The following is a 27,774-nucleotide window of genomic DNA, read 5'->3' as shown; positions in this document are numbered from 1 at the left end:
AGGGATTGTTCTTTCGAAACTGCATTGTCTTCCCCAATGCCATCAGTAACTCTGTTCAGATTAACCTAATTTCCTGTTTGTGAAGGCTGTTTTACTTAACCTTCATGGTGACCGTTTTTTGTGAGGGGGTGATTAGCATCAGTGCACCTTGCATACATGTCACTTCTGCAGTTTTCACACAGTTTCAGTCAGAGCCATCATCCAGACGCTAATCCTATCACACTAAACTTGGAGACCTCGGTCTTACTTGAAAGCTGGTGCATTCAGAAAGGGGGCGGGAGTAATAGCTCTACATCTGTGGTGTTGATTGTATGGTGCTTCAAGTATTTTACTACCTTTTCTTTTTTCTGCAGGTACGAGGTAGATGACATTGACGAGGAGGGCAAGGAGTAAGTGTGAATGTTCCAGGGCCATGTTGGGACCTTAGGGTGGACATGAGTGAGGGTTGTGCATGTTTATGTTGTTAGCCATGTTCAGTATATCCGAAAGGCAGTGCATGCCTAGTGCTCTTACTTTAACTGGAGGGGGCATATTTCTGTAATTTCTAATCAGCTATTGGGTTTTATGGAAGTGGCACAGCCAGGCACCATTTATTGAGAGAAAATGAATGTTGGTAGTAGTGGGCACCATTTGTTGAGGGAGGTGTATTTGTAGCAGCTTTTTGGGACCGCCTTGTTTCCAACTGGGTAATAATTACAATTGAAGGACTGGATTCATCATTTTTATGCAGGGATATTGCAGTGTGCAGTTTATGTACAGTGCTTATTTTGATGGTGCTGTAGAAGGAGTGTACATATTTACAAAGACCGCGATGGGCTTTCAGTATTTCTGTGCTACTTGTTATGTTGACATCACTGAGCTCTTGTGTGGGGCAATAGATGCACGTTCGGCCCAGTACAGCTAAGTATCTGGACGAGGCTTGATATTCTGAGTGCTCAACTCTATCAGGTACAAGAGTTTCCCTAGTGGCAAGCATTAGTGTGGTGGAGGGCTCGTGCTTCTTCGGCTTCAAAGTGCTTTTGTGAGCACAAAGTGAGAATTTTTTGTCCTGTCAATCTCCTGTTTAACACATGCACTTAACATTCTCAAGTCCATCTGAAGGTGGAGTGTCACAGGGAAGGAATTCCTATTGGTAGAACCCAGTGTCTTACACCATACCAACCTCTTGAAAGCCACTTAAATGGAAGAAAGATAGAACCCAGTGCATGATGGTTACAAATCAACAAATTTGTTTAGAGATTCATATATCACATAGTTACCCGTGGTATAGATGCACTTTACATGTTAACAGTATCTGATAGAGAATTCTAGATGCAGATTCCTTACCTTGGAATATCTCCAGGAGTCAGACTGGATCTGGAAAATTTTTGAGCAGCACCCCTGCCCGCCAGTAGGTGGTGATGCTTTGGCTCCGTGTCTGCATCGTCTGTGGTGGAAGTGATGTACATAGTGCCTATATAAGCACCACCCCGGCACACTGACGTCTGTTCTTTCCTATCCGTGCCAGATAATGCTGATTTGAGCTATCCTCAGTCATTTTTTGAATGGGGTAGGAAGCTGGCTTGGTATATGGTATACCGCTAAATGGTTATACAGTGCACAGAGTCCAGATATTCCCCCAGAAGTGTACAGGGTTCAATGTAAACCCAAAGCACTCTATCTTTGGAATTATTTGGCATAGGTAAGCTAACACAGAGGAGTATAATACAGTTGATATGCACACAGTGACTAATGCATGACTCAAAAAGATGTGTCACTTTTTTTTAGAAAAGTAAGCTTCTTTCAAGATTTATTTTAAGACCAAGATGTTCGCAAAAAGGTAAGAATGTTCTTCAGGAAAAATACTTAATATTTTAAAAAGTGGACGTGTAGTGCAAATTTCAATCTTTGCAATTTTAAGCAATGGGGGAAAACAAGAAGGTGTTTTTTCAGGTAAGTACACAACTTACAGTTCCAGTCTTCGGGGTTTTAGGTCAACACCAGACAAGGTTCATATTGGCACCAAAACTGCACCACCAGTGGCACCGGGGGGGGGGGGACTGGGTACAGAGGTCAGATTTGTGGTCGGTGCCAAATGTTAACCAATGGAGAATGAGGGTTCTCGAAGATGAGCTGCTCACAGGTGAGGGAAGCGGTGTCAGGGGCGATCTCCTAGAGTTAAGGTAAGTACAGGGGAGGGGGGGCAACAAGGCAGCATACTCATCAGCACAGGGGCTACCTGGTGCAGACTAGCAGAACAGCTGCGGGCGTCCAATGCAATTCAATGGGGGAGCTCTAGGTTGAAGAAAGGCTCAGGCCAGGAGGCTGCACAAAGCAAACCCACAGCTGCCCAGGGTAAGTAGAGATGCTAGGGGACGTAGGTACACAGTTGGTCAGGATCCCGAAGGCCCAGTGGCTTCGAGTGCAGGGGTGTCCTTAGGCATCGGAAAACAGCGTATCGGGAAGGTCACGGTTAGGGAAAGTCTTCGAGATGAGGCTGCAGGCATCTAGGTGGAGTCTGGCAGCGGTCAGCCCACTGTGGACTTGGGCTCAGATGCGCTAGGGAACCTTCTCAGGACCGATCGGCCACTTGGACTTGGGCCGTGAGCATTGTTCCCAGTAAGCTGCGCGCACAGGCGCGCGCCCACTGGTCTCTCCTCGAGCGCACAGTGTGGCATTTGAAGCGCGCACTACAACAGGTTAGTCCAGCAGCAAGTGCCTCCTGCACTTGCTGCAATTCTTTTGTTGAAAGGGCGCAGCTGCAGGACAGATTGTAAGCCTTTGCGAAAGTATTCATGTTCATCGTAGCGCCCATCATGCACTGCAATTAACATGATTACTTTAACAAAGGCACACAATCTGTCCCGCAGCTGCGTCCTTTCAACAAAAGAAATGCAAAGAGGTGAGGCTGGCATGAACTTGCAGTGAGTGCTCTTTATCATGGCAGCGCAGAGCTGCTGTGCTTGCACCACAGTAAAGTGGTCCCGAGACTGGACCTGACCCGAACGGTTCCTTAGCAGCCCAGAGGCAGCACATACAGCTGAGCCAGACTGCCGCTGGGCGTTGCCGAGGAAGTCCATGAGTCGCCGTGGCCACGGCCTGCCAATTGCCGTGGGCTCGAGTGGGGCTCGCCTTAGTAAGGTACTCTCGTAGGCCTAAAACTGTTAACAAGCCTTATTTATACATGCAGGAGGATTAGCTGCAGAGTGAAAGAGGGCATTAGAGCAGTCGCCATCAACGCTGATCACTTTGCATATTTTTATGATATTATTGTATTTTAAATGTGTGCATGTATAATCCCCAGTTAGGACGGCCCCAACGTGACCTTCATGTTTGTGAATGCTGTTTTACACACACGTCTGGTCAGAGGCGCCTCAATACATTCTGATGGACTACACTGGTGACGTGTATGCAAAGTTGTATTACACTTTCACTGTAAAGCGCTGCGCGGTGTTATTACCGCTGTCTGACATGACGAGGCGGTGTTACCTTTCATGCTATTAAAATGTGCTTTAGTGGCACGCGCGGTGACAGTCTTGATCACCTTCTGAGCTGCCGTCTGCCTGCCCTGTTACAGCGGGGAACTGCTCCCTGACAGTTTTAAGCTATGTTAGTAGTCACCCCCACAAACTCTTTTTGGGTCGGGGGAATGTGAGGGCCACTGTGGTGCCTGTCAACTTAACTTCTCTGCATGCCGAGTGTCACTAAGTCAGTAGAGCCTGTAGGGACAGGCTGTGGCTGATGTGATGGTGGCTGCTGCCAGCGGGGCTTGGCAGGTAGTGGGCGGTACGCCGGACCGGGGCGGACCGCTCTGTCAGCTAATGATTTTCTTGATGAGCTTCTTTTTTCTTGCAATAATACAGCCTGTGGTATATGATGCGACTCTTCTTGGAGTTTCTCATTGCTGAGATGAGTGTAATTGCTTATATTTATATGTTTTCTTCGCCTTTATTGCTTGATTTTGTTTGCCAGAAAGTGTCACTCATAGTGGTTGAAATGTCACTCATATTTACACTGAAATTATGACAATGTCACACATAGCAATCCCTTGGCAGCTATGGAAGTCTACAATTAGGACTTGTGCTTTCAGAATTACCTGAACGCACACGTCGTGCTTGTAGACTTGCTCAATTTCTTTTGCTAATAGAGCGGTGCAGATTGTGTGCAGAGCTCTGTTAACAAATTAAATGAGCAAGACTACAAGCTTTGATTCTTGGGATGTTGAGCGACATGAGGCTAGAAGATGCTTTCTCAGCTCAAAAGACGGCAGCTCTAGCCATAGCCACAACCTCGCCCACAAGTACAGAAGCATTTCCAATATTATACACAACAAAGTCATAGCTATTTCTTATTTATCTTATGCAATTTACAACCATTGACAAAGCCAATAGCCCTGGCTTCTTGTAAATGTAATGTTACTCGTTGTGTTATATATTTATACTTATGGATAATTAGACAGACGCAGCAAAATACCAGTGGGGCAGCACACTATTCTAAGTACAGATTTTTAGCTTAAGTATTTCAAACCACTTCCTTAATTACATTAGACCAGCCCCTATGAGAGACCCCCCCCTATGTTTTTTTCATCCCACTTAAAGCCCTGACTACAAGCATGACGTGCTTTGATCTGCCATCCCGTGGTTTTAACAGACTTACTTCATGCCTGTGACTCGCTGCGCTAGAGAGCAGACAGACACAGAAAGTAACCCCAAACCCAAGGCTTTAAGTGGGCCGGATCCTGTCAGCTGTGCTCAGCAGGTGCCGAGACGCAGGGCGCAACTAGACCTGAACTTGGGGGTGGTGCTAACACTCACAGCCAGGGCTGGCCCGAGCACTGGTCCCGCACGGTGCAACAGTCTTTTTTTGGCGCCCTTCCCCTTTCCTCCTTCTCCATGAATTCCCTCACTACCACTCACGAACTATGCACTTCTTGCGCTACTCATAGTTTACTCACACTCAGTTCTGTGATCTGCATGGTACACATTCTTTGTAGCAGGCACATGAACTCTCTTCGCTGTGTGGGTGGCAGGAGTGCCCATGTGAGTGCACAGTGAGCGATGCAACAGTGTGAGTACGGTAAGAGGAGTGACCGCAGGTTGAGTGAGGTTACCACATGAATTTGGGTGCGGCTGTAAGTGCAGAGTAGGACGAATAAATGCATGGTTAGTGATGGGCTTATTTGAGTGAGATTGCAGATTGATCAGTGAGGGGGACAAGTGAGTGAAGTGTCACATAAGTGGAGGGTGAGTAGTGTGCTCTGGGACTGCAGGGTGAGGTACAGGGTGAACAGCATACGTGCATTGTGAGTGCAGCGTGATCACTGTGAGTGCAGGGTGAGCGGGTGAATGGTGTGAGTGCATGATGATCAGTGTGAGTGAATTGTGATCGCTGTGAGTGTGAAAGTGAAGGGCGAGAATGAGGAGTGAGTTGTCTGAATGCAGGGTTGATTACCAGACACTTGAAGTAACTCAGCATGTTATTGACGGTGGCGTAGGGTTTCAGATACAAGATAAACTGTTGCTACTATGGCATTAATCAGGGATTGAGGGTGGAGGAAATAAATAATGTTCCCTGCAACAAACTTGCACTCTTATGATTAGGGTTGCCAGCTCATTATTTTGATGTCCCTGACGGTACAAAAATAAACAGCCACCTTATTTATCATATGCAATTAAGAACCAATGACAAAGCCAACAGTCCTGGCTTGTTGTAGGTGTAATGTTACTTGTATTAGAGATTGGAATTTTCTCTAGTGGAAGTTTTAAGGTAGCGCAGAGGGTTAATATGTCTGCTGCAAAGAACGTGTACCATGCAGATCACAAAGTGCAAAGAAGGAAAATTGGTTAGCGGGTTACTACTTATGTCAGAGAGGTCATTTTGTTACCTGCAATTTATAAGTTAAAAACCTAATATAGAACAGTAATCTATTAACTGTCATCAAAGAACCTCATGCATACTGCAAGGTATAGATTAGAGCGTTATGATTTTTTTCCCCAGCCATTCATTATCCTAAGGTTGCCAATAATGAATGAATGAATGAAATTAAATTTATAAAAGCGCGAACTATGCCCAAGGGCGTCAAGGCGCTCGATGCAAACCATCAGAGGACGAGAGAGAAGAAGCAAGTTCACACTGAAGGATTAACAAAAAGCCAGGTCTTCAAGGCCCTACCGAATAGAAGTCGCGAAGGCTCTCCAGAGATGTTCGAAGGCAGGGAATTCCACACCCTGGGCACCAAGTAAGAAAAGGATCTACCTCCCCATTTGGCCCTCCTAAACCTGGGCACAACAAGAAGATTTTTGTCCGCAGACCGAAGACACCTAGAAGGGGCATAATGACAAACAGTCGACTTATACCCTCAGGACCGGAATCATAAAAGTCTTCATGGGTCAGACAAAGGATCTTAAAAATAATCCTATCATTCAACGGGAGCCAGTGCAGAGACTTAATTGAGGCGGCGGCTGAATGAGATCTAGAGAGATTCAAGACAAATCTAGCCGCAGCATTCTGCACCATCTGCAACCGATGAATGAGGCCTTTATTAATGCCCAAATAAAGGGCATTACAATAGTCCAGTCTCGATGTTACCAAGGCCACTACAGCCTGTTTGCGTGATTCAAGAGAAAGGTAATGAGATATCGTTCAAAGGTTCCTGATAATACCAAAGCAGGTGGAAACCGTCCTATTTACTTGCAGCTTCAGAGAGAGCACATTATCCATGATCACCCCTAGGTTTTTCCCATGGGAAATTGGACAGGGACAGACCCTCAGCGAGGTCGGCCACCAATCATTGGACCAGATTCCCTGATCATTACCAAAGATCAAGACCTCGGTCTTCTCTCCGTTCAGCTTCAGAAAGTTTTCCACCATCCAAAGGGAAACTGCCTCCATGCAACTCCTAAAATTTAGGGCTGAGTCTTTCAGGGTATGAGTTATCGACACCATTATTTGGGTGTCGTCCGCGTAGGACAGAACCTCCAGCCCAAAGGATCTTACCACCTCCGCAAGAGGGGCCACATAGATATTAAAAATTGTAGGGCTTAGGGACGAGCCCTGGGGGACACCGCACTGCAGGACCTTAGGGGCAGAGAAATACTGACCCAATTTCACCTTCTGTTCACGTTCCCCCAGAAAGGAGGCAAGGAGACTCAGCGCTGTGCCCCCCGACACCCATCTCTCGGAGGCGCGCCACCAGCCTATGAGGAGATAGGGTGTCGAAGGCCGCAGTGAGATCCAGAAGCACCAGGAGCGTAGTACGGCCAGCATCGACCTGCATCCGAATGTTATTAAAGACTACCGTCAGAGCTGTCTCCGTACTATGCTGTCTCCTAAAGCCGTGTTGAGAACCATCAAGCAAATCATGATCCCTTAGATATGTGCTGAGGTGAGAGTTTAAGTGGGCCTCCAGGATCTTAGCAGGAATGGGAAGCAGAGAAATCGGCCAGAAGTTTTTTTGTTCTGCGGCATCTAAAGAGGGCCTTTTAAGAAGAGGTTTAACCACCGCTGTCTTCCACAGCGACGGGTAGACTCCCTCAGAGATGGCAACATTCATGACCCTCATAAAGAGAGGAACCACAATCTCCCAACAGTTTTTTAACACCTTGAGCGGGCAAGGATCCAGCGGGGAGCCAGAATTGACACGGCCCAGGAGCCTGTCCGTCTCCTCCAAGGACAAAGAGGGGAAGGTAAACAGCCTCTGGGTCTCCTCCACAGGGAGGGCTTCACCAGGAAGGGTCGGCAACTCCGCTTCTGGCCTGGGTTCATTTGGGTACAAAGTGATACTTCTTAAAGAGAAATCCTAACCATGGTGTTACATTTTAAATTCTGAGTTTGTGATGCTCCAGACAAAGCACTCTTAAACTATACTGCCTATCAGTATGGATGACATGTCACTCCTATACCTTACAGTTCTCTGTCATATGTAACATTTCTTATACACTGATTCACATACCTATGATTGATTGTCTCTGTTTAATATGTGTGTAATATTAAGTACACCCCACACTGGTATGAGAGATGTTATAAAACAAATTAAATACATCTCAGAGAGAGTGGTAATGGAGACCTTGAGGGGCACTCTTAAAGGGTAATAGCGAGGGAATCACTGGCGGGGTGGTCATCGGGGTGCGCCAACAAACGTTGTCACACAGGGTGCCTCCAGCGCTAAGGCCGGCTGTGTGCGGGGCATATTGTGTGCCTCTGAGAAAGTATTCATGGTAATTGCAGCACATGACTGGCGCTACGATTAACATGAATACTCACACAATCTGCAAGGATATTTGTCGCTGCAACCACACATGCAGTCGGATTACTGGCGCACATAGCCTTGGCTGCAGCGCACAGAGACCTTACAGTGCCGCACACAGAGGGAAAAAATTAGAGGGAACATTGGCCGTGAGCATCAGGGACAGTGGTGGACCCGGATGCGAGTTTGCCGTTCCTCAGGGCAGAGTTCTTTTCCTTTGAAGATGGGTTTCTTCTGGAAGGTCCGCTGTCCACAGGAGATTTACAGTCTTTATCAAAGGCAGGTAGTCCTCACAGAGCTTTGGAGGTTGCTGGGCCTGCAGGATGAGTCGTCTTTTTGTAGCAGAGGCAAAAGTCCGCAGACTGGCCTGGTGTGGCTCTTTGGTGTCTGTGGCTTCTTGGGTCGACGAAGATCTGCTTTCAGGGTTTGAGGGAGCCATCTAGATAATAGGTTTAGGGGTGTTACAGGGAAGTAACAGGTAGGGACCAATGGGTTCCTTACCTGGCGGATCTACACCTACTATTATGTTACCCTCCTATTGGGGGGAGGGGGTGGGTGGAGGATAGCCATAGCCTTGATTGATAAGTCCCATCATCTGCAAGATAGTGGGCACTGAAAAATTTGCTTTATTTCGTCTCCAGCACCTGAGGGGTGGAGTTGGCGAAGAGATGCACACCTCCTCCTCTTCCTAAGTTTTCATGCAGGTTCTCCTGCAAAAAGTGGGGGTTTTAACCTGGGGTGACCATCTGCTGCTAGTAGCAGAAGCTCGGATCTCATTACAAATGGTGGCAGGCCTTTGAAGCTTACCTCTCCAGCTCTGTGCCCATTCTGGGGGAGGAGGTGTGACACCTCTGCCCCGGATGTGCTTTGGTTCTGGCCTCCGAGAGAATGTTCTCTCGACCCAGGGGCCCAGAAACTTGTCTGGTGGTGTCAGGCTGCCTAAAGTCAGTCAGAGACCACACCAGGGTTGGTAGGTTTTCAGGGGGCACCTCTGAGGTGCCCACTGGGTACATATTTTAATAAATCCCACACTGGCATCAGTATGGGCTTATTAGGAGGAGGAGTTTGGTATCAAACACTCTTTGGTTCAGTTACGCCATCATGGTGCTGGATAACTAGAGTCGTCAATTTCCCAGCCCATGTACTCTCTATGGCTTCCCTGGCACTTACAATATTTAAGTCTATTACTTAATATTGTAAGGGCATATCTGCCCATACAGATATACCCAAACATGAGATATAGTGCACCCTGCCTCAGGGCTTGTAAGGCCGGATAGAGGGGTGACTTACCTATACCTTAGGTTGTGCTGGTTGGCATGGCACACAGGCAGTGTGCCATGTCGACTGTTGTTTTTCACTGCGCCAAGGCATGCAAGCTGCAGTGCCATGGCCTTGATAAGGGGTCCCTAGAAGACCCTTTCAGTTCCTGTGCTCTATGTACCAAGGGTACCCTTTACTAGGAATTTACCAGGGGCTGAAGTTGTCAATTGTGGTACAGTTTTAGGGAAGAAGCACTGGCACAGAGAACCTGGTTGGCAGGGACCCTGTTCACTACAATCAAAACCATATAATTTTCCAGGCAAGAAGTGGGGGCTAACCATGTCAACGGAGGAACTTTCTCACAACTGTTTTTTTGGTAACTCTTTGTCCATTCTTTTAGAGATTTTTTTTCTCTCCCCATATGTGAGGAAGTCAGCCAAGAAACCAGCTTTTTTCAAGTTGTGTGGAGCCTGTCACAGGCAGTTGTCTGGAGCCTGTCACTGGCAGATGTCTATGACGGACTCCCACTTGGTCCTTGACGTCCCGCAGCGGCGCCATCCCCATCCTCAATCCCAAGTCCGAAATAGAGCTGGATGGGCGTCACCGAATGGGACTGGAGTGGAGTCAGTGGCTTTTTCTCTTGATCGATCTGGAGCGGGATAGGAATGGGAGAGTTCTGGCACCCTTGTGGTTACTACCATCCCTTAGATGAGGAGGACAACTAGTATGAGGAACTGGCGGAGGCCAGTGGGCTAGATTCTTCTCCTGATGCTGGCTTGGTGTCTCCTCCAACCATGGCTATGGAGGAGGGAGCCACTTTCGCTGTGGTGATGCGTAGGGAGGCTGAGGGCTTGGACCTTCAGCTGCCCTCAGTGGCAGCCAAGACAAACATCTTGCCAGAGGTGCATCAGCCAGGAGTCGCCCCCTCTGCACCCTTACTCCCGTTTAACGAAGCTGTTACTGAAGTCTTACTGGAGTGCCTGGTCCACTCCCTATACAACGGCTCCTGTGCCTAGGACAAATGCCTGCTGCCATCACCCCACTCCTGGGTACCCCAGTTTCCTTACCCAGCACCCCACCTTGGACATCTTGGCATGCCTCCCCTTCTAGGATTAACCCTGGCGTGTTCCCTACCACTCCACCGAAAAGGGAATTGAAAATGCTGGATACCTCTAGAAAGAGAATGTTCTCTTCAGCCAGCCTTGCACTGAGGTGAACACAGTGTGCCATTTTGTGCCAATAACCCCATACAGTCTGGGATTCGGTTGCTCAAGTGCTGCCCAGGGTCTCGGAGGAGGCCCGAGCCATAGTCTCCTTAGCTATTGCTGACGGAAGATATGCAGCAAAGTTCACCATACAATGTGGATTCAAGAAAACCGACTCGCTGGGTAGAGCAATTTCATCATCGGTAGCTCTCGACGCCATGCCTGGATTAGACCAACTGGTTTTTCAGGGAATGTACAAGTCTCACTTATGAACATGCCCTATGGCTCTCACCTTTTTGGAGAGAAGCCGAACTCAGCACTGAAGTGCTCTAAGGACACCATAGTTACAGCCATGTCCTTGGGCTTGTCTCTGCCCCCTCTTGACCCCCAGTCCACCTTCTGCCCCTTTCATGGCCACGAAAAGGGTCTCCAATCGTGTCCATACCTTCCCAGCCACCACGGCCAACAGGCTTCCCAACCTTTTTGTGGCCAAGGACACAGCTTCCATAAACCACGTGGGCCAGGCAGCCCAAGGTTCCCCCTTTTTCCACCCCTGCCTGGCAGCTGTGGCCTCCAAACCGCTTTAGTTTGTCCTTCGACCATCATAGGCATCCGGAGGGAGGCAGGATATACCTGCCGTCACCTGCACCACTGGCAGTCAGTAACATCGGATCATTGGGTTTTGCAAATATTTCAAATGGGCTATTCCCTCCACTTTGTGACTACCCCTCCAACCATCCCATCCACTTACGGCTGGCTGACGAAAGACCACCTCTCCTTGCTCCATCAAAGTGCTGACTCTCTTGGCCAAGGCCGCAATCGAGAGGGTGCCGGCATCAGAAGTAGGTTTGGTTGCTATTTCTGCTACTTTCTGGTGCCCAAGGAGGATGGAGGCCTCCATCCTATCCTATACCATTGTCCTATCCTAGACCTGAGACTTCTCAATTTCTTCTTAAAAAAGGATAAATTGAAGATGCTTACAAGTTCGGTTTGCCCTGGGCCTGGTAGGCTGATTGTAGCATTTGATTTGCAGAACGCATATTTCCACATTGCCATCCTGCCTGCCCAGAGAAGTTACCTGCGATTCACAGAGGGCCAAGTGCACTTTAATTTTGCTGTGCTTCCCTCCGCCTTACCAGCACCCCTCAGGTGTTGAAAAAAGTGATGGCGGTGGTTGCAGCTCATCTGCAGACTTTGGGCTTTCCAGTCTTTCCAAACCTCGGCGATTGGCTGTTGAAGGTGGGCTTGACCCAGGCAGTTGTCTTCCACCTCCAGACTATATTGAAGCTTCTACACTCGCTGGGGTTAACTATCAATGTGCTCAAGTCCCACTGATACCCTCTGACTGTTCCTTTCATCTGAGCTGTTCTAGGCACATTTCAGTTTCAGGCTTATCCTCCTGAGCAGCGAGTCCAGTTTATTCAGGCTATGATACCTATGTTTCAGCCTCTATCCTTGATTTCGGTGAGAAACACCCGTTGGCATATGCGGGCTCTGCAGTAGGATCAGAAGTCTCAGTGGGCACAGCATCAGGGGAATCTCTCAGACATAATCTGGATCTTGGAGGCAACTGCAAAAGATCTGCAGTGTTGGCTGTCGAACTGTGATTGGGTCATGAGTTCACCCCTCTCCCTTCCCCAAGTAGTGTTGACTGTTGTGACAGATGCGTCCCTTCTGGGATGGGGTGGTCATCTGGGAGAGGTGGAGATCAGAGGACTCTAGTCTCTTTCGGAATCCAAGCTCCATATCAAGCTGTTGGAGCTTTTGGCGATTTGCTTGGCATTGAAGGCTTCACTTCCCTCAATCAGGAGAACTCTGGTGCAGGTGTTCATGGACAACACCACTGCTATATGGACTACAACAAACGCAGTGTCGACAGTTTTGCATGCTTGAGTTTCCAAGGCTTCTCTCGCTCTGAGGTGCTTTTTGTTTCAAATGGAGCTCCAGACTCCTGTATGCTTCTCTCACAATACCACTCCTGCCCACAGTTCTCAAGATCTGGCACGACCGGGTCCAAGTTATTCTTGTGGTTCCTGGACACCGAGTCTGGTATCCCGAGCTGTTGAGCATGACCATCAGTCCTCCGATCAGGCTTCCCCATCAAGATGGTCTTCTGTCGCAGCAACTGGGGAGGGTTCTGTATCTGAACCTGCTCACCCTTCACCTTCATGCGTGCAGATTGAACTGTGCCAGTTGACAGCTTTCAACCTTCCTCCCAAAGTCTGTGATGTTATTCTGGCAGCCAGGCGTCCCTCAACTAAGTCAGTACTGTAAGAAACTGGCTCTATATATACTGCACCAAAGTGATGTACAGTGTGTATAGAGTCCAAGAGTTTTCAGAGGTTTGGCAGAGGTTAAAGTTAGATAGAACCTTACTCTCTAAAGTGGTAGCCTGGTCGAGCAGTAAGGCAGTATCAGAGGACAGTGTAAAGCGTTTGACGTACCCACTCAGTCAGCAAATGGTCTCACACACTCAAGAACTGAGATCTAGGCCAATAGTTTTGTATAAAAAATATACTGTTTTATTTCTAGAACCAAGCAAGCCTGGTACAGTTAAGCATATAAATACTTTGCAGTAGTAAATGTCTTGTTTGAACACCGTTCAGAATTGCGTATAACTGGTATTGGTTTTGATTACAGATTTAAGAAAGCAGATTGCAACACATTGCAGGTATAGTACATTGAATTGAATGGGCTTTTTAAGAAAAATGCAGTTAATTACTTTTCAAATTACTTTTCTAACCACAGGACTGGATCCTAGATTCAGCCCTGGGACATTTCCTGAAAACAGGTGAGTAAACGCGTTTTGGTTAAAGGTATGGTTTTTAAGGAATATTATTGTATTTCAAAAGTTGACACTTAAAAAACTTTTTCACATAGAATCACCAATGTTATCCTATAGGAGGAAATTCACTTGGCAGGTAAGTTACTTTCGCGTTACTTTTGTAATCCAGTGCTGGACTCCTAGATTCAGCACTGGGACATCTACTTATAACAGGTAAGTAATTACGTTTTTGCAGTTTGTAGGATTTTTAAAGAATATTATTGTATTTCAAAAGTTGACACTTAAAAACCTTTTCACAAAGAACCTCCAATGTTATCCTATGGAAGGATATTCAATCCACAGGTAAGTTACTTTTTAGTTACTTTTCTTACTCCGTGCTGGACACCTAGGTTCAGCACTGGGACCTTTCCTGCAAACAGTTGAGAAAATTCGGTTTGGTTATTTGTGCGAGTTTTAAGGAATATTCTTAGTTTTCAAAAGTCAACACTTAAAACTTTTTGGGAGAAAGTGTCAATGTTATCCTATGAGGAAAAATGAGTTATCGGTTTCAAGGTAAGTAATCGGTCTTTTGAGTTAGGGTTCTGGGGTTAGACTCAGGGGTCTCCCAGGGTCAGTGATGCACTGTTGTTTCATCCCCAGTGGTACTTGGGCGGCCGGGTGCAGAGTGTTGAGGCCCAATGTTATCCTATGGAGGATAGGAGGGCTCTGGTTGGTGGCTGCTGGCAAGCAGGCCACAGGGTTGTGGGAGCAAAGCTCCTAGGGTTAAGCTCAGGGCACGTTTGGGACCAAGTTAGCACCAAAGGGGCACCCTCAGCGGTGCTAGGGCAGCCGGTGCAGGGTGCAGTTTTGAGGTCAGGTGTCCTATTGAATTCAATGGAGATTCTCCGGGACAAAGAAACACTGCAGGCTTGGGGACGAAGATCTTCCAGGAGTGACCACCACTTTGAGGGGTAAGTTGGGATGTAGAGAGATGGTTAGGCACCACTGGGTTGGGCACAAGACCGTGGGGCGACTGGTGCAGGGGTGCCTTTTGATGTTGGATTTTATTACCCGCTCTGGTCGCGGTAGAGGGGGTCTCCTGGATTGAGGCTGTAGGCGTCGTCTGGATGCTTGAGGCAGGTCAGGGGTCGCCGGATCTCGGGTCGGGGTCGCCGGGTGGACCTCCTCGTGTTTGTTCACTCAAACACAGGCCGGGCTCGGCGGGTGCAGAGTGTTCTGGATTTGCGGTTTCTGGCTGGCACCAGAAACTGCAGTTCAAACACGTCCGGTGTTCACGGAGAAGCAGCTTGGAAAGTGAATGCAGGCAGGTCCTCTAGGGTTTTTGAGATTGCTGGCCGCTGGACACGCCGGGGTTTTGCAGGAGCAGGTTTGGGGGGAGACAGGGCTGGGGCCAAGTCAGTGGGTGTCGTCCTCTTGTTAGCTCTGCATGGCTTCTCGTCCTTCTTCTTTTCTTGTTGTTGCTGGATCTGAGGAAGGAAGGTTCAGGGTGCCTGTGGTATTACCCTTAGGCTGGGTGTCCCCTCCCTGTAGTTCACACACTATACACAGTTTTCTGGTTCGTATTTTTATTAAGTCCAGAACCTCTATGTAGGCAACAGACAGAGTAGAAAGGAGGGTTCTGGGCGTATTTTGCGGGTTCCTCCCACTCAGGGCTCCTCTAGGCATCCGGGTTCTTCTCACGGGTTCACGGGGCTCAGGCACGTATGGGAAACAGAAATAAAAGAAAAGAAACCAGGCTTTAGCCGACAGCACAACGCGGCAGGGGGGTTTTAAAGGGGAGGGAAGGGACCGAGGGTAGTGCCGGCCGTCACCTGGGACCTATCGCCTGTGATTAAGTGCCTAGGGGACAGGAAGGTCAGGTGACTGTTGGTGGATGCCCCACATGCGTCCCCACAGCCCACGAAAGACTCCCCAATACCCGCCTGGCACTTGCCTGCAGCCACGACCCTCCACCGGGGCCGTGGTGATGGGAGACCCAGTCTCCTTGTTGTCGGGGAGATCAGTGGTCTCGGGTGCAGTGCTCCTTGAGCTGTTATCGACCTGGTCCTCCTCCGCGTCGTTCGCTCTCCGCTCTTCCTCGTTCTCGCTCGCTCTCCACTCTCCACTCTTCTTCCTTCTCGCTCGCTCTCCGCTCTTCTTCCTTCTCGCTCGCTCTCCGCTCTTCTTCCTTCTCGCTCGCTCTCCGCTCTTCTTCCTTCTCGCTCGCTCTCCGCTCTTCTTCCTTCTCGCTCGCTCTCCGCTCTTCTTCCTTCTCGCTCGCTCTCCGCTCTTCTTCCTTCTCGCTCGCTCTCCACTCTTCTTCCTTCTCGCTCGCTCTCCACTCTTCTTCCTTCTCGCTCGCTCTCCACTCTTCTTCCTCGTTGCTCGGTCTCGCCGATGGACAGCCTCTCGCTGCTTCCGTCCAGTCTTTTGAGGCGGAAACACCCGCCTCTTCCTGGGGAACAACTAGTCCGTCACCTCCACTTCCGGGAGGACTGACGGCGGCCATGTTGGGTCGGTCGCCACCGACGTCGAGAGGGTTCGGGGGACGTTCACCACCACACTGCCTTTCCCCCGGGAATGGACGTTCGGGCCATTGTAGCATCGGAACTCGGGACAGGTAGTCCACATTCGTTTGGAGTTTACCCGGCATGTGAAGGGTTTCAAATGAAAAAGGCTGCAAGGAAAGAAACCATCGTAAGACCTTGGGATTGGAGTCCTTGTGGAGTGACAGCCAGGTGAGAGGAGCATGGTCAGTAAGTGACAAGAAGGGGCGTCCCAGGAGGTAATACTGTAGGGCCTCCATTGCCCATTTAAGAGCAAGGCACTCTTTTTCGATTGTGGCGTACTTGACTTCCCGGGGATATAGCTTTCTACTAAGGTAGAGTATGGGACGTAGGTCACCGGAGTTATCCGGTTGGGACAACACTGCTCCTAGTCCTCTCCCTGAGGCGTCGGTTTGGAGTACAAAGGTTTTCTGGAAGTCCGGACACATCAGGACGGGGGCTGAACAAAGAGCCGTTTTTAACTGCTGAAAGCTCTCTTCTTGAGGCGTGGACCAAGGTATGCGTTTTCCACTGTACATTTTTGTGAGGAGGTCGGAAAGGGGGCTAGCGAGTTCCGAGAACCGGGGAATGAACCTTCGATAGTACCCTACTAGTCCAAGGAAGGAGCGCATTTCTTTTCTGTCCACGGGTCGGGGTATGTTTGTGATAGCTTTTATTTTGTTGATTTGGGGTCTTATGCAACCGTCGCTGATATCATACCCCAGATACTCTATATGGTTGGTACCGAACGTAGTCTTTTTAGGATTGAGTGTCAAACCGGCCTTCTCTAGGGTCTGTAGGATAGCCTCAAGATGGGTGAGATGGGTATGCCAGTCGGGACTATGCACGACTATGTCGTCCAGATAGGCAACCGCATAGTGTCGGTGTTGGGTTAAGAGGGTATCCATCAACCGCTGAAAGGTAGCGGGAGCCCCATGGAGTTCAAAGGGCAGTACTTTGAAGTGGAATAACCCAGAGGGTGTTGAGAAAGCCGTTTTCTCTTTGGCTGTTGGGGAGAGAGGGATTTGCCAGTAGCCTTTCGTGAGGTCGATTGTGGTCATGACTTTGGTCTCACCTAATCGCTCGATCAGCTCGTCCACCCTTGGCATGGGATAAGCATCGAATTTGGACACTGCGTTTACTTGGCGGAAGTCAATGCAAAAACGAATGCTGCCATCCGGTTTTGGGACAAGGACCACGGGAGACGACCAAGCGCTAGTAGAGGGTTCAATAATGTCTGCCTTTAACATATCTTGGACTTCCTGGTCTACTGCTTGTCTCCTGGCCTCGGGGATACGATAGGGCCTTAGTTTCACGGGCTGTTTTGTGTTGGTGATAATGTCGTGTTCCACTAGAGTTGTTCCCCCTGGGATCCCTGATAGGACAGAGGAGTACTTTGCACAGAGCGTGAGCATTTGGTTTCTTTGGCCCTCGGTCAGTTGGGGTCCCAGCTGTAGGGTTGGTTCGTCATTCGGGACTCGGGGTGGGAGAAGGACCTCTAGTGGTCTGTTCTCCGTTATGTAGTGGACGGTTGCTTCCGTACCTGAGGAGGGGGCTGGGTTTTCCTCCCATGCCTTCAGGAGGTTTACGTGGTATATTTGTCAGATATTCTTTTTGTGTGGGACATCCACTCGGTATGTGACAGGGGTCACCTTATTAATCACTTTGTAGGGCCCTTGCCAGGTGGCTAAGAGTTTTTTCTCTGAGGTGGGTAGGAGGATGAGTACCTGATCACCAGGAGAGAATTCCCGAAGACATACCCGTTGGTTGTATTGTCTTCTCTGTCGGGATTGTGCGCTCTCCATGTTGGAGTGGACGTCCTCCTACAGTGACGATAAGGTGTCTTTTAGTGAGGCCGAGTACTGAAGAAGGGGTTTTCCTTCGTCCTCGTCCTCAGTCCATTGTTCCACGGCCATATCCAAGAGAGTACGTGGACTTCTTCCGAACAACAGTTCGAAAGGTGAGAACCCTGTGGATTTTTGGGTATGTGTCCGGATAGCAAACAATACTAGAGGCAGTTGCCTGTCCCAGTCTCGTCCGGCTTTGTCTATGCTTTTCCTCAGGATGGTTTTTATCGTTCTATTGTAGCGCTCGACCAGTCCATCCGTTTGCGGATGGTACACTGAGGTACGTATTTGTTTCACCTTCAGAACGTCACATATCTGCTTCATCAGGCGGGACACAAACGGGGTTCCTTGATCTGTTAATAGTTCAAGGGGGAGCCCTACACGGAGAAAAGAATGTGACCATAGCATGGGCAACCGCTGTGGTGGTTATGGACGACAGGGGTATGGCTTCGGGATATTTTGTGGCGTAATCGACCAAGACCAATATGTACTGGTGTCCCCTAGCTGAGGTGATCAGGGGTCCTACCAGATCCATTCCCACCCTTTTAAACGGTACATCTATGATGGGTAGGGGTTGTAGTGGGGCTTTGGGTATAGCAGGGACGTTAACCAATTGACAGCGAGGACAAGCCGCACAGTATCGGGCGACTTCTTGGTATACCCCCGGCCAATAAAACTTAGGCAGGAGGTACTTCAGGGTATTCTCCTTGCCATAGTGCCCACCTCCTGTTTGGCTGTGGGCTAGGGCCAATACCTGTTCTCTGAAGGGGTGTGGTACTAACAACTGTTCTTTTCGTTTATCCCCCTCTCGAGTGATCCTGTACAGTAACCCCCTTTGTATACAAAAGAAGGGTCCCACCTGGTTTGGTTGTTCTTCCTGGACCTGTTCCCAAGCGTGCTGTAAGGTGGTATCATCTTTCTGGGCCGCTCTGAAGCTCCGTCCTGTTCCTGGGACTTCGGCTAAGGAGGCAAAATCAGGGGAGGCTGAGACAGCTCTGGTAGAAAGATACCTGAGTTGGTCTTCCCTTTTCTCCCTTCGTGTTTTAGGGGTTTTGGGGGTACCTCCCTGTAACTCTTCGTCATAAAAAGGGGCATCACACAACCAGGTTATTGGGTTTGACGAACTGGTGGATGTCTGGAGATAGTCATGGAATCTGGGGAGGTCTGTTCCTAGCAGGACCGCTTCAGGAAGGGCTGATACTACCCCCACCCTCCGTAACAGGGATTCCCCTTCAATATCCAGGAGAACCTCCGCTAAGGGATACAATTTCTTTTCCCCGTGAACACAAGTGACCTATATACAGTCGTTGCCTAAATACTGGGATTCGCGTACCAGGGATTTATCCACAACTGTGTGGTGATACCCAGTGTCCAAAAAGGCGAAAACGGGTTTACCGTTTATATGTGTTCGAGGCATGTGGGCTGCTGAATTCATATCTGTGCATAGATCGCCGCCTAGTGTTGGGTCCGGATGTTTGCACGTTGTTGTCCTGGAAGAGTCTTCGAAGTATCCTTGGATAGGTGACTCCTCCCCTGGACTACAGTGCGCATGGGCATCCTCTCCATCCTCAGATTGTTTTTTTCCGCCATTGGGTTCGGATGTGCTATCTTAGCTCAAGTTAGGAAAAAATTTTGTCGAGGCCTTTAGTTCGCGTCGGTACTGTTTATCGATCGGTTTTCGATACTCTCTGTTAGTTTACTAACTTCCAGCACCGACTTTGTTCGCATTTACCTGTCCATCAACTACTTCGACGATGGAATCGAGGACGCCATTCAAAAGGTGTCCGGTATGTAATGCGAAGTACCCACACATCGACGTCCATCCGGTGTGCAACAAATGCCTTTCGCCGGACCACGACGAGTCGACATGTATGGCCTGTGCCCGGTTCCGTTCAAAGAAGACTCTGCGGAATCGTCGAGCGGCGAGGCTCGAAGCGCAGCACGCGGCACCGGCCCCAGCTGACATCTTCGACGACGCGGACGACGTCGAAGAAGTAGAAGTCTTACCCTCCAGTCCCGTTTCCGACCAAGAACCCGGATCGGACGAGGCCGACGAGTCACTCTTCCACAGAGGTGAAGACGACACCGAGGTAGGAGACGACGAGGAGGCCTTAGGGGCCGAAGAGAGTAGCTCCGATGATGAACAAGGCCTACCTGTTCAAACCGAGAATTCACCAGTGCCACAGACTATGGCTCCGGTCGAGGGATCGCCTTCGGGCCTTACCCGAGACCTATCACGCAGTCCTTCGGCCCCGCCCTCGGGCCCGGCCTCGGACGTTCAGCGGCAGCCATTACCGCTTAAGCCAGCTGGTTTCCCTTCCACGAAACCTAAACCGAAAGCTGCTCAGGTTCCTACGAAACCGAAACTGAAAGTGGCGCTAGTCGGATCGAGGCCTTCAACACCTTCGACGCCGGCGCACCGTGTCGGCACCGACCGCACCAAGGGGGACTTCGGTGCCGAACTCGAGACGGGCGACATGGGAGTCGACAAACGGAAGAAGGCCATCGGCGCCGAAAAACCTGCTCGGTTACCGGCGTCGACGCCACCGACACCGAGGGCCGTCCCGCCTGCTACGCCTCGCAGCACCCCCTCGACGACACCGAAACCTCACGTGTCGAAGACGTCGACGGTGATCTCCGCACCTCGGCTCGATGCACCACGGGCGCAGAAGATATCTGCAGCCGCCTCGACGACCCTGGCGGGGGCCACGACCTCTAAGGCGCCCCGAGTACGGCCTGGCGCAATGCCAGGCTGCAAAACCAAGGCTGCCCTCCAGGACCAGTCGGGTTCGATCGATCCAGCGGTTTCGTCGGTGCCGACCAGCATTACCTTCGGCTTGCCTCCATCCACAATCCCGAAGGCGTTTCAACTCAGGACACAGGCCACCAAAACTGCGGTTACGCCTGTCGAGCCGTCACCGTCACGCGTCATCGACGCCGACACTGGCAGGATGATTCTCCACGACCGAAGGATAACTTCGGAACCGCCATTGGAACCTTTCAGGATCCCGCTAAAGAGGAAGCTGCCTGTGGACACAGAACCTCTCCTGTATGAACCCTTTCATTCACCCTACCAGGATCCACACCGGGCCTCCCCCACACGCTCCGACACGGATGCATTGGAGGACTACATGGGTGAACAAGTCCCCTACCATGTGGACACGGACCCTGATGACCAGCAGGACCCTGACCAAACTTGGGGCGACCCTGCAGACCCCAGTGCACCTCTTGATGCACAGGACCCACAACTATATGGGGCAAAAACGTCACCCACAGAGGATACTGCGGCGTTCAACGCTCTGATTGAACGGGCGGCTAACAACCATGATGTACAGCTTCACTCTGATATCATCGAAGATGACTTTCTAATGGACACCTTTGCATCCTCAGAAAGACATGTAAAGACTCTGCCAATGTTGAAGGGGGTCCTTAAGCCAGCCACTGACATTTTCAGGGAACCCACCAGGGCACGAGTGATAAACCCCAGGATCGATAAGAAATACAGATCAGCACCTGGGGATCCTACTTACATCAGAGGACAATTACCACTCGACTCCATCGTTGTGGCGAATGCCCGCAAGAGGGCACACTCGCAGACAACGGGTGACGCTCCTCCCCCGGACAAGGAGTCCAAGGTGCTGGAGACCTCCGGCAAGCGAGTTGCCGCACAAGCTGCAAGCATATGGCGCATAGCTAACACTCAAGCGCTCCTCGCTCGCTACGATAGGGCGCACTATGACACAATGGAGCAACTCCTTCAACACCTCCCTGACCCCTACAAAGAAGGTGCAGAAATCCTTATCAGAGAGGGACAGCTACTCACAAATGCTGCCATCAAATGTGCACTAGACGCTGCTGACACGGCTGCCAGGGCCATCAACACTAGCGTCATCCTACGACGTCACGCCTGGCTACGTATCTCAGGATTCAAGCCTGAGGTACAAAACAATATCCTTAATCAGCCTGTCAACCCCGACTTTTTGTTCGGGCCTGAGGTTGACGCCACCCTCGAGAAGATAAAAAAGGACACGGACACTGCAAAGTCCATGGGCGCCCTACAAACTCAGTCCTTTCGGAGCGGCTCCTTTCGTCGCCCCGGAAACAAGGGAGCAGGCAGAGGACAGGGGTCACAACAAACATATAACAAGGGTAATACGCAGACCACCTACGATAAGAACACCCGAGGTGGCTATCGTGGCTCCAGTACCAAGGGCAGAGGACGTGGCTACGGCAACACCAGGTCCTCCCCCAAGAACAAGCAGTGACGCCCTCTCCCTTCCTCCCGACCACATAACACCTGTCGGGGGAAGGCTACAACGGTTCCTGTCCACGTGGAACTCCATCACCACGGACAGGTGGGTCAAAGATATTATAAAATACGGTTACTGTCTGGAGTTAACTTCCACTCCACCCACAATACCACCAAGAAACCGTCCTATGTCTTCAGAGCACTTGACGCTCTTACAGCAAGAGGTAGAAAGTATGCTTCTAAAAGGCGCTATCGAGGTCGTACCCGTCCACGAGCGGGGCACGGGGGTTTACTCCCTCTACTTCTTAATTCCAAAAAAGGACGGGTCGCTCAGGCCTATATTAGACCTGAGACCCCTGAACCAGTACATTCTTTCGGAGCACTTTCACATGCTCACTCTACAGCAAGTCCTTCCGCTTCTCCAGCAGGGAGACTTCCTAGCATCACTGGACCTCAAGGATGCGTATTTTCACATACCCATCCACCCCTCACACAAAAAATACCTCAGGTTCACTGTTCAGGGGCAGCACTATCAGTTCAAAGTCCTTCCCTTCGGCGTGACAACAGCGCCCAGGGTTTTCACAAAGTGCCTAGCTACGGTGGCGGCACATTTACGGAGACAGCACATACACGTCTACCCCTACCTAGACGACTGGCTCGTTCAAGCGAGATCGGCCCAGCAATGTGCAAGCCACGTGTCCCGTACCATTCACCTTCTTCACAGTCTGGGATTCTCACTAAATTACCCAAAGTCTCATCTCCAGCCCGCACACGTACAACAGTACCTAGGTGCGACTATAGACACTCTGGCGGCCACAGCTCAGCCAAATTTAGTGAGGATCAACGGCATACAAGCGCTGATCTCCAAGTTCAGACCCAACCACTCGCTTCCAGCGCGAGTGTTTATGCAGTTGATAGGCATGATGGCCTCCTGCATCTTCATAGTCCCGCACGCGAGATTACATATGCGCCCACTTCAGGAGTGCCTAGCACGTCAGTGGAATCAGGCTCAAGGACAGTTGAAAGACCTAGTGTTGGTGAGCGGTCGGGCATACAACTCTCTGCATTGGTGGAATCCACAAAACCTTTGCAAGGGCCGACCGTTCCAAGAGCCTGTTCCACAAATAGTACTGACAGCGGACGCGTCTCTCCAGGGATGGGGAGCTCATGTACTCCACTACACAGTGCAGGGACTATGGACGACACAACAGAAGAAGATGCACATCAACCTTCTGGAACTGATGGCAATCTTCCTGGCCATGAAGGCTTTCAAAGTACATCTGTGCAACAAGGTCGTGTTGATCCGGACGGACAACATGACCGCAATGTACTACATACAGAAGCAGGGAGGGACACACTCTCCACAGTTGTCTCATCTGGCTCAGAGCATGTGGAAGTGGGCCATTCAGAGGAACATGTTCCTCATGGCGGAACACCTCCCCGGCAAGGACAACCAGATGGCGGATCTGCTCAGCAGACACAGCCACCAGATGCACGAGTGGGAGTTACACCCATCGGTACTCCAACCGTACTTCCAGCAGTGGGGTCACCCAGAAATAGACCTATTCGCGACAAGCGAAAACGCAAAATGCCAAAGCTTCGCCGCCAGATTCCCACACCCGCAGTCGCAGGGCAATGCGATATGGATGAACTGGTCCGGCAAATTTGCGTACGCTTTTCCTCCAGCACCGTTGATACCGCTGGTGGCTCGCAAACTCCGACAACACTCCCTGACACTCGTCCTAGTTGCTCCCACGTGGGCACGCCAGCCGTGGTACACCACCTTCCTCGAACTTTCCGTGGTACCGCATCAAAGGCTGCGGATCAAACCCGCGCATTTGACGCAGAACCATGGAGAGGTTCAGCACCCAGATCCGCAACAGCTGAACCTGGCGATCTGGCTCCTGAAGTCCTAGAGTTTGGCTATCTCAATCTGCCACCTGACTGTATGGACATCATCAAGGAGGCCAGGAGACCCACTACAAGAGCTTGCTATGCAGCCAAATGGAAACGGTTCGTCATTTATTGCGGTAATAATGACATTAACCCGCTGGACGCATCCATCCACAACATCATATGTTACCTCTTACACCTATACCGATGCAATCTGGCGTACACCTCTATACGGGTCCATTTGACCGCAATATCAGCCTATCTGCAAACCAGGCAGCACCTCTCTCTCTTCAGAGTGCCTGCCATCAAAGCATTCTTGGAAGGACTCAAACGAGTCATTCCACCTAGTCACCCACCGGCTCCAATGTGGAACCTCAACTTGGTCCTCACACGCCTGATGGGTCCACCCTTTGAACCTCTACACTCATGCGAGATTCAATTCCTTACCTGGAAAGTAGCCTTCCTGGTAGCGATCACTTCCCTAAGAAGAGTTAGTGAACTCCAGGCACTAACCGTTCAAGAGCCATTTATTCAGGTTCACGCCAACAGGGTCGTACTACGTACCAACCCCAAATTCATGCCCAAGGTAATATCGCAGTTCCACATGAACCAGACTATTGAACTGCCCGTTTTCTTCCAAAACCCACAAACTGTTGCAGAGAGGGCATTACATACACTAGATGTACGGAGGGCCCTCATGTACTACATCGACAGGACTAAACCCTTCAGGAAGACAAAACAACTGTTCGTTGCCTTTGCCCCACACCACAAAGGTAACGCCATCTCCAAAGCAGGGATAGCCAGATGGATAGTTAAGTGTATTCAAATCTGTTATCAAAAGGCAAAACGCACACTAACTATTCCACCACGAGCCCACTCAACACGCAAGTTGGGGGCTTCCATGGCCTTCCTAGGAAACATTCCCCTGCATGATATATGCAGAGCAGCCACATGGTCCACTACACACACATTTACAAAACACTATTGCGTAGATGTGCAGTCAAAACAGCAGGCAGCTGTAGGACAGGCTGTTCTCAAAACACTTTTTCAGACCGCTGCAGCTGGCACGGGTAGCCGCCGCCAATAGAGGGCACTGCTATGTATTCTATGCACAGATATGAATTCAGCAGCCCACATGCCTCGAACTGAATATGCTACTTACCAGTATGCATCTGTTCTTGGCATGTAGGGCTGCTGACATTCATATCGCCCTCCCTCCTCCCCGGCGCCTGTCGCAGCTGCAGCTCTCAGAATTATTGCAAGCATGGTCATCACTTTCTGTATCTACTCCATCACTGCCACAATGGCGAAAAACAATCTGAGGATGGAGAGGATGCCCATGCGCACTGTAGTCCAGGGGAGGAGTCACCTATCCAAGGATACTTCGAAGACTCTTCCAGGACAACAACGTGCAAACATCCGGACCCAACACTAGGCGGCGATCTATGCACAGATATGAATGTCAGCAGCCCTACATGCCAAGAACAGATGCATACTGGTAAGTAGCATATTCAATTCTTTTCCTATACCTGTCAAGGGCTGTTCCTGTGACCAGTATACGTCCTCTAGTATACCCTACCTCCATGGGTTCCTGTTGGGAAGGACGGGAAGGACAGTGTCGGGCAATGTGTCCCCACTCAGCACAGTGGAAACACTGGGGTCCAGACGGGATTTGTCCAGAGGGAGCAGCTCTGATCGGAGCCCGAGGGAGCACTTGCCCCCTCTGGTCTCCGTGGGGTATGATGGGCTTGATTGGAGGTTTTTGGGGACCTATGGGGGTTCGGTTCAGAGGAGCTTTGAAGTCAGGGGAACGGTGGTATGCACATGCAAGGTCCACTGCTATCGTGACTGTGAGGTTGGGGTGTTGTTTGACCCATGCTCTGGTGGTATAGGGTAACGCCTCAAGGTATTGTTCTAGATACACTTTCTCTGTGAGGTCGTCAACGGAGGAGGTGGAGGGTTGCAACCACCGGCTCCCCAGATCACGTATCCGATAATATAGGGCCCTGGGGTTGTCAACTGTGGACCATTTTTCTTTCCTGAATCGGGACCTGTAATATTCCTGGTCACATCCCAGCCGTTCCAGGATGGCCCTTTTACCGTCGGTGTAGTTGGTGACCCCAGCTGGGTTAGCGGCTTGGTACGCAGCCTGCAACTCTCCCGACAAGAGAGGTGCTATGTATTGTCCCCATCGTTCAGGTGGCCATGCGGCAGTAGAAGCCACTCTCTCAAAGTTCACAAAGAAATAATCAGGGTCATCCCCGGGTTGGAATTTCCCGTAGCACTGAGCCCGGAACGTTCGGGTGTACCCTGGCACTGGCTATTGTGTCTGTATGGTGTTGGATTGCTGTGTCTTGTACTTGTTGGTTGGTTGTCAGGAGGGTTGCTTGCTCTTTGACGGCGGTATGCAGAGCCTCCCTATCCCGCTGGGCTAGTTTAGTTTGTTCTTCAAACACAAGCTGCAGATGGCGTTGCCCTTCGGCCAACTGGGTGACAATTGTCTCCATGGTGGGTTTCTATCTGGTCCCAGACAGAAGTATCCCACTTCTGACACCACGTGTCTCTTCTTCCTTCTCGCTCGCTCTCCGCTCTTCTTCCTTCTCGCTCGCTCTCCGCTCTTCTTCCTTCTCGCTCGCTCTCCGCTCTTCTTCCTTCTCGCTCGCTCTCCGCTCTTCTTCCTTCTCGCTCGCTCTCCGCTCTTCTTCCTTCTCGCTCGCTCTCCACTCTTCTTCCTTCTCGCTCGCTCTCCACTCTTCTTCCTCGTTGCTCGGCCTCGCCGATGGACAGCCTCTCGCTGCTTCCGTCCAGTCTTTTGAGGCGGAAACACCCGCCTCTTCCTGGGGAACAACTAGTCCGTCACCTCCACTTCCGGGAGGACTGACGGCGGCCATGTTGGGTCGGTCGCCACCGACGTCGAGAGGGTTCGGGGGACGTTCACCACCACAGTGCCCCTAAATACTAAATTTAGTGACGTTACAGGTAGGTAAAGGGCAGGGACCAATGGGTCCCTTCCCTGGGGTGGGTACACCTCCTATTCTGCCACTCTCCAGTGGGAGGGGGGCAGGAGCCTGTCCCTGGTTGGCTGGGTCCCCCATCCTCAAGATAGCGGGTACACAAGATTGTGCTTCACCTCGCCTACCCAACCTTAGGGGTGGAGTTGGCAGAGGTGGGCACACCTTTCTTCCTCACTTGTTTTTCCCGCCGGTTCTCCCGCCCAAAGTGGGGGCTAGAACCAGTGGGGACCAGTTGCTGAAAGCAGCAAATGGTCTGGAGAGGCTCACAAAGGCGGCATGCCTTTTTGAAGCTTCTCCTTCGTGAACCCTGTCCATCCTGGGGGAGGAGGCTTGGCACCTCGTCCCAGGATGTGTATTGTTTCAGGCCCCAGAGAGTAGCAGGGCTCTCGACCCAGGGGTCCAGAAACATGTCTGGTGGTGGCAGCCTGCACAGCCACTCAGTCAGGTCACTGATAGTTGGTTGTTTTTCAGGGGGCATCTCTAAGATGCCCTCTGTGGTGCATTTTACATTAAATCCAACACTGGCATCAGTGTGGGTTTAATGTGCTGAGAAGTTTGATACCAAACTTCCCAGTCTTCAGTGTAGTCATTGTGGTGCTGTGGAGTTGTAGCCATTGTGGTGTTCGTAATGACAACCGCCCAGCACCATATACTCTTAATGGTAGCACTGCACTTACAGGGCCCAGGAATGGACCTGGGTACTGTAGGGGTACAGGGTTCATGCACCTGTACCCTCACCACTGGCATAGGGCACCCAGCTAGAGGGGTGACT

General features: G+C 50.5%; 1 protein-coding gene across 6 annotated transcripts in view; it reads left to right on the top strand.

Annotated features, from left to right (window-relative positions):
* SGF29 (SAGA complex associated factor 29) overlaps positions 1 to 27,774 on the top strand; it is a 233,083-nt gene that overhangs the window by 70,510 nt on the left and 134,799 nt on the right. For all 6 annotated transcript variants that reach the window (XM_085618872.1, XM_085618871.1, XM_085618870.1 and 3 more), the window contains exon 8: positions 354 to 389. In XM_085618872.1, the coding sequence (XP_085474998.1) occupies positions 354 to 389 (36 nt within the window). The remainder of the gene's footprint in view (positions 1 to 353; positions 390 to 27,774) is intronic.

Source organism: Triturus cristatus, chromosome 7, assembly GCF_964204655.1.
Source record: "Triturus cristatus chromosome 7, aTriCri1.1, whole genome shotgun sequence".
Lineage (NCBI taxonomy): Eukaryota > Metazoa > Chordata > Amphibia > Caudata > Salamandridae > Triturus > Triturus cristatus.
The sequence above is the reverse complement of the archived record's forward strand: the minus strand, read 5'-3'. Positions and strand labels throughout refer to the sequence as shown.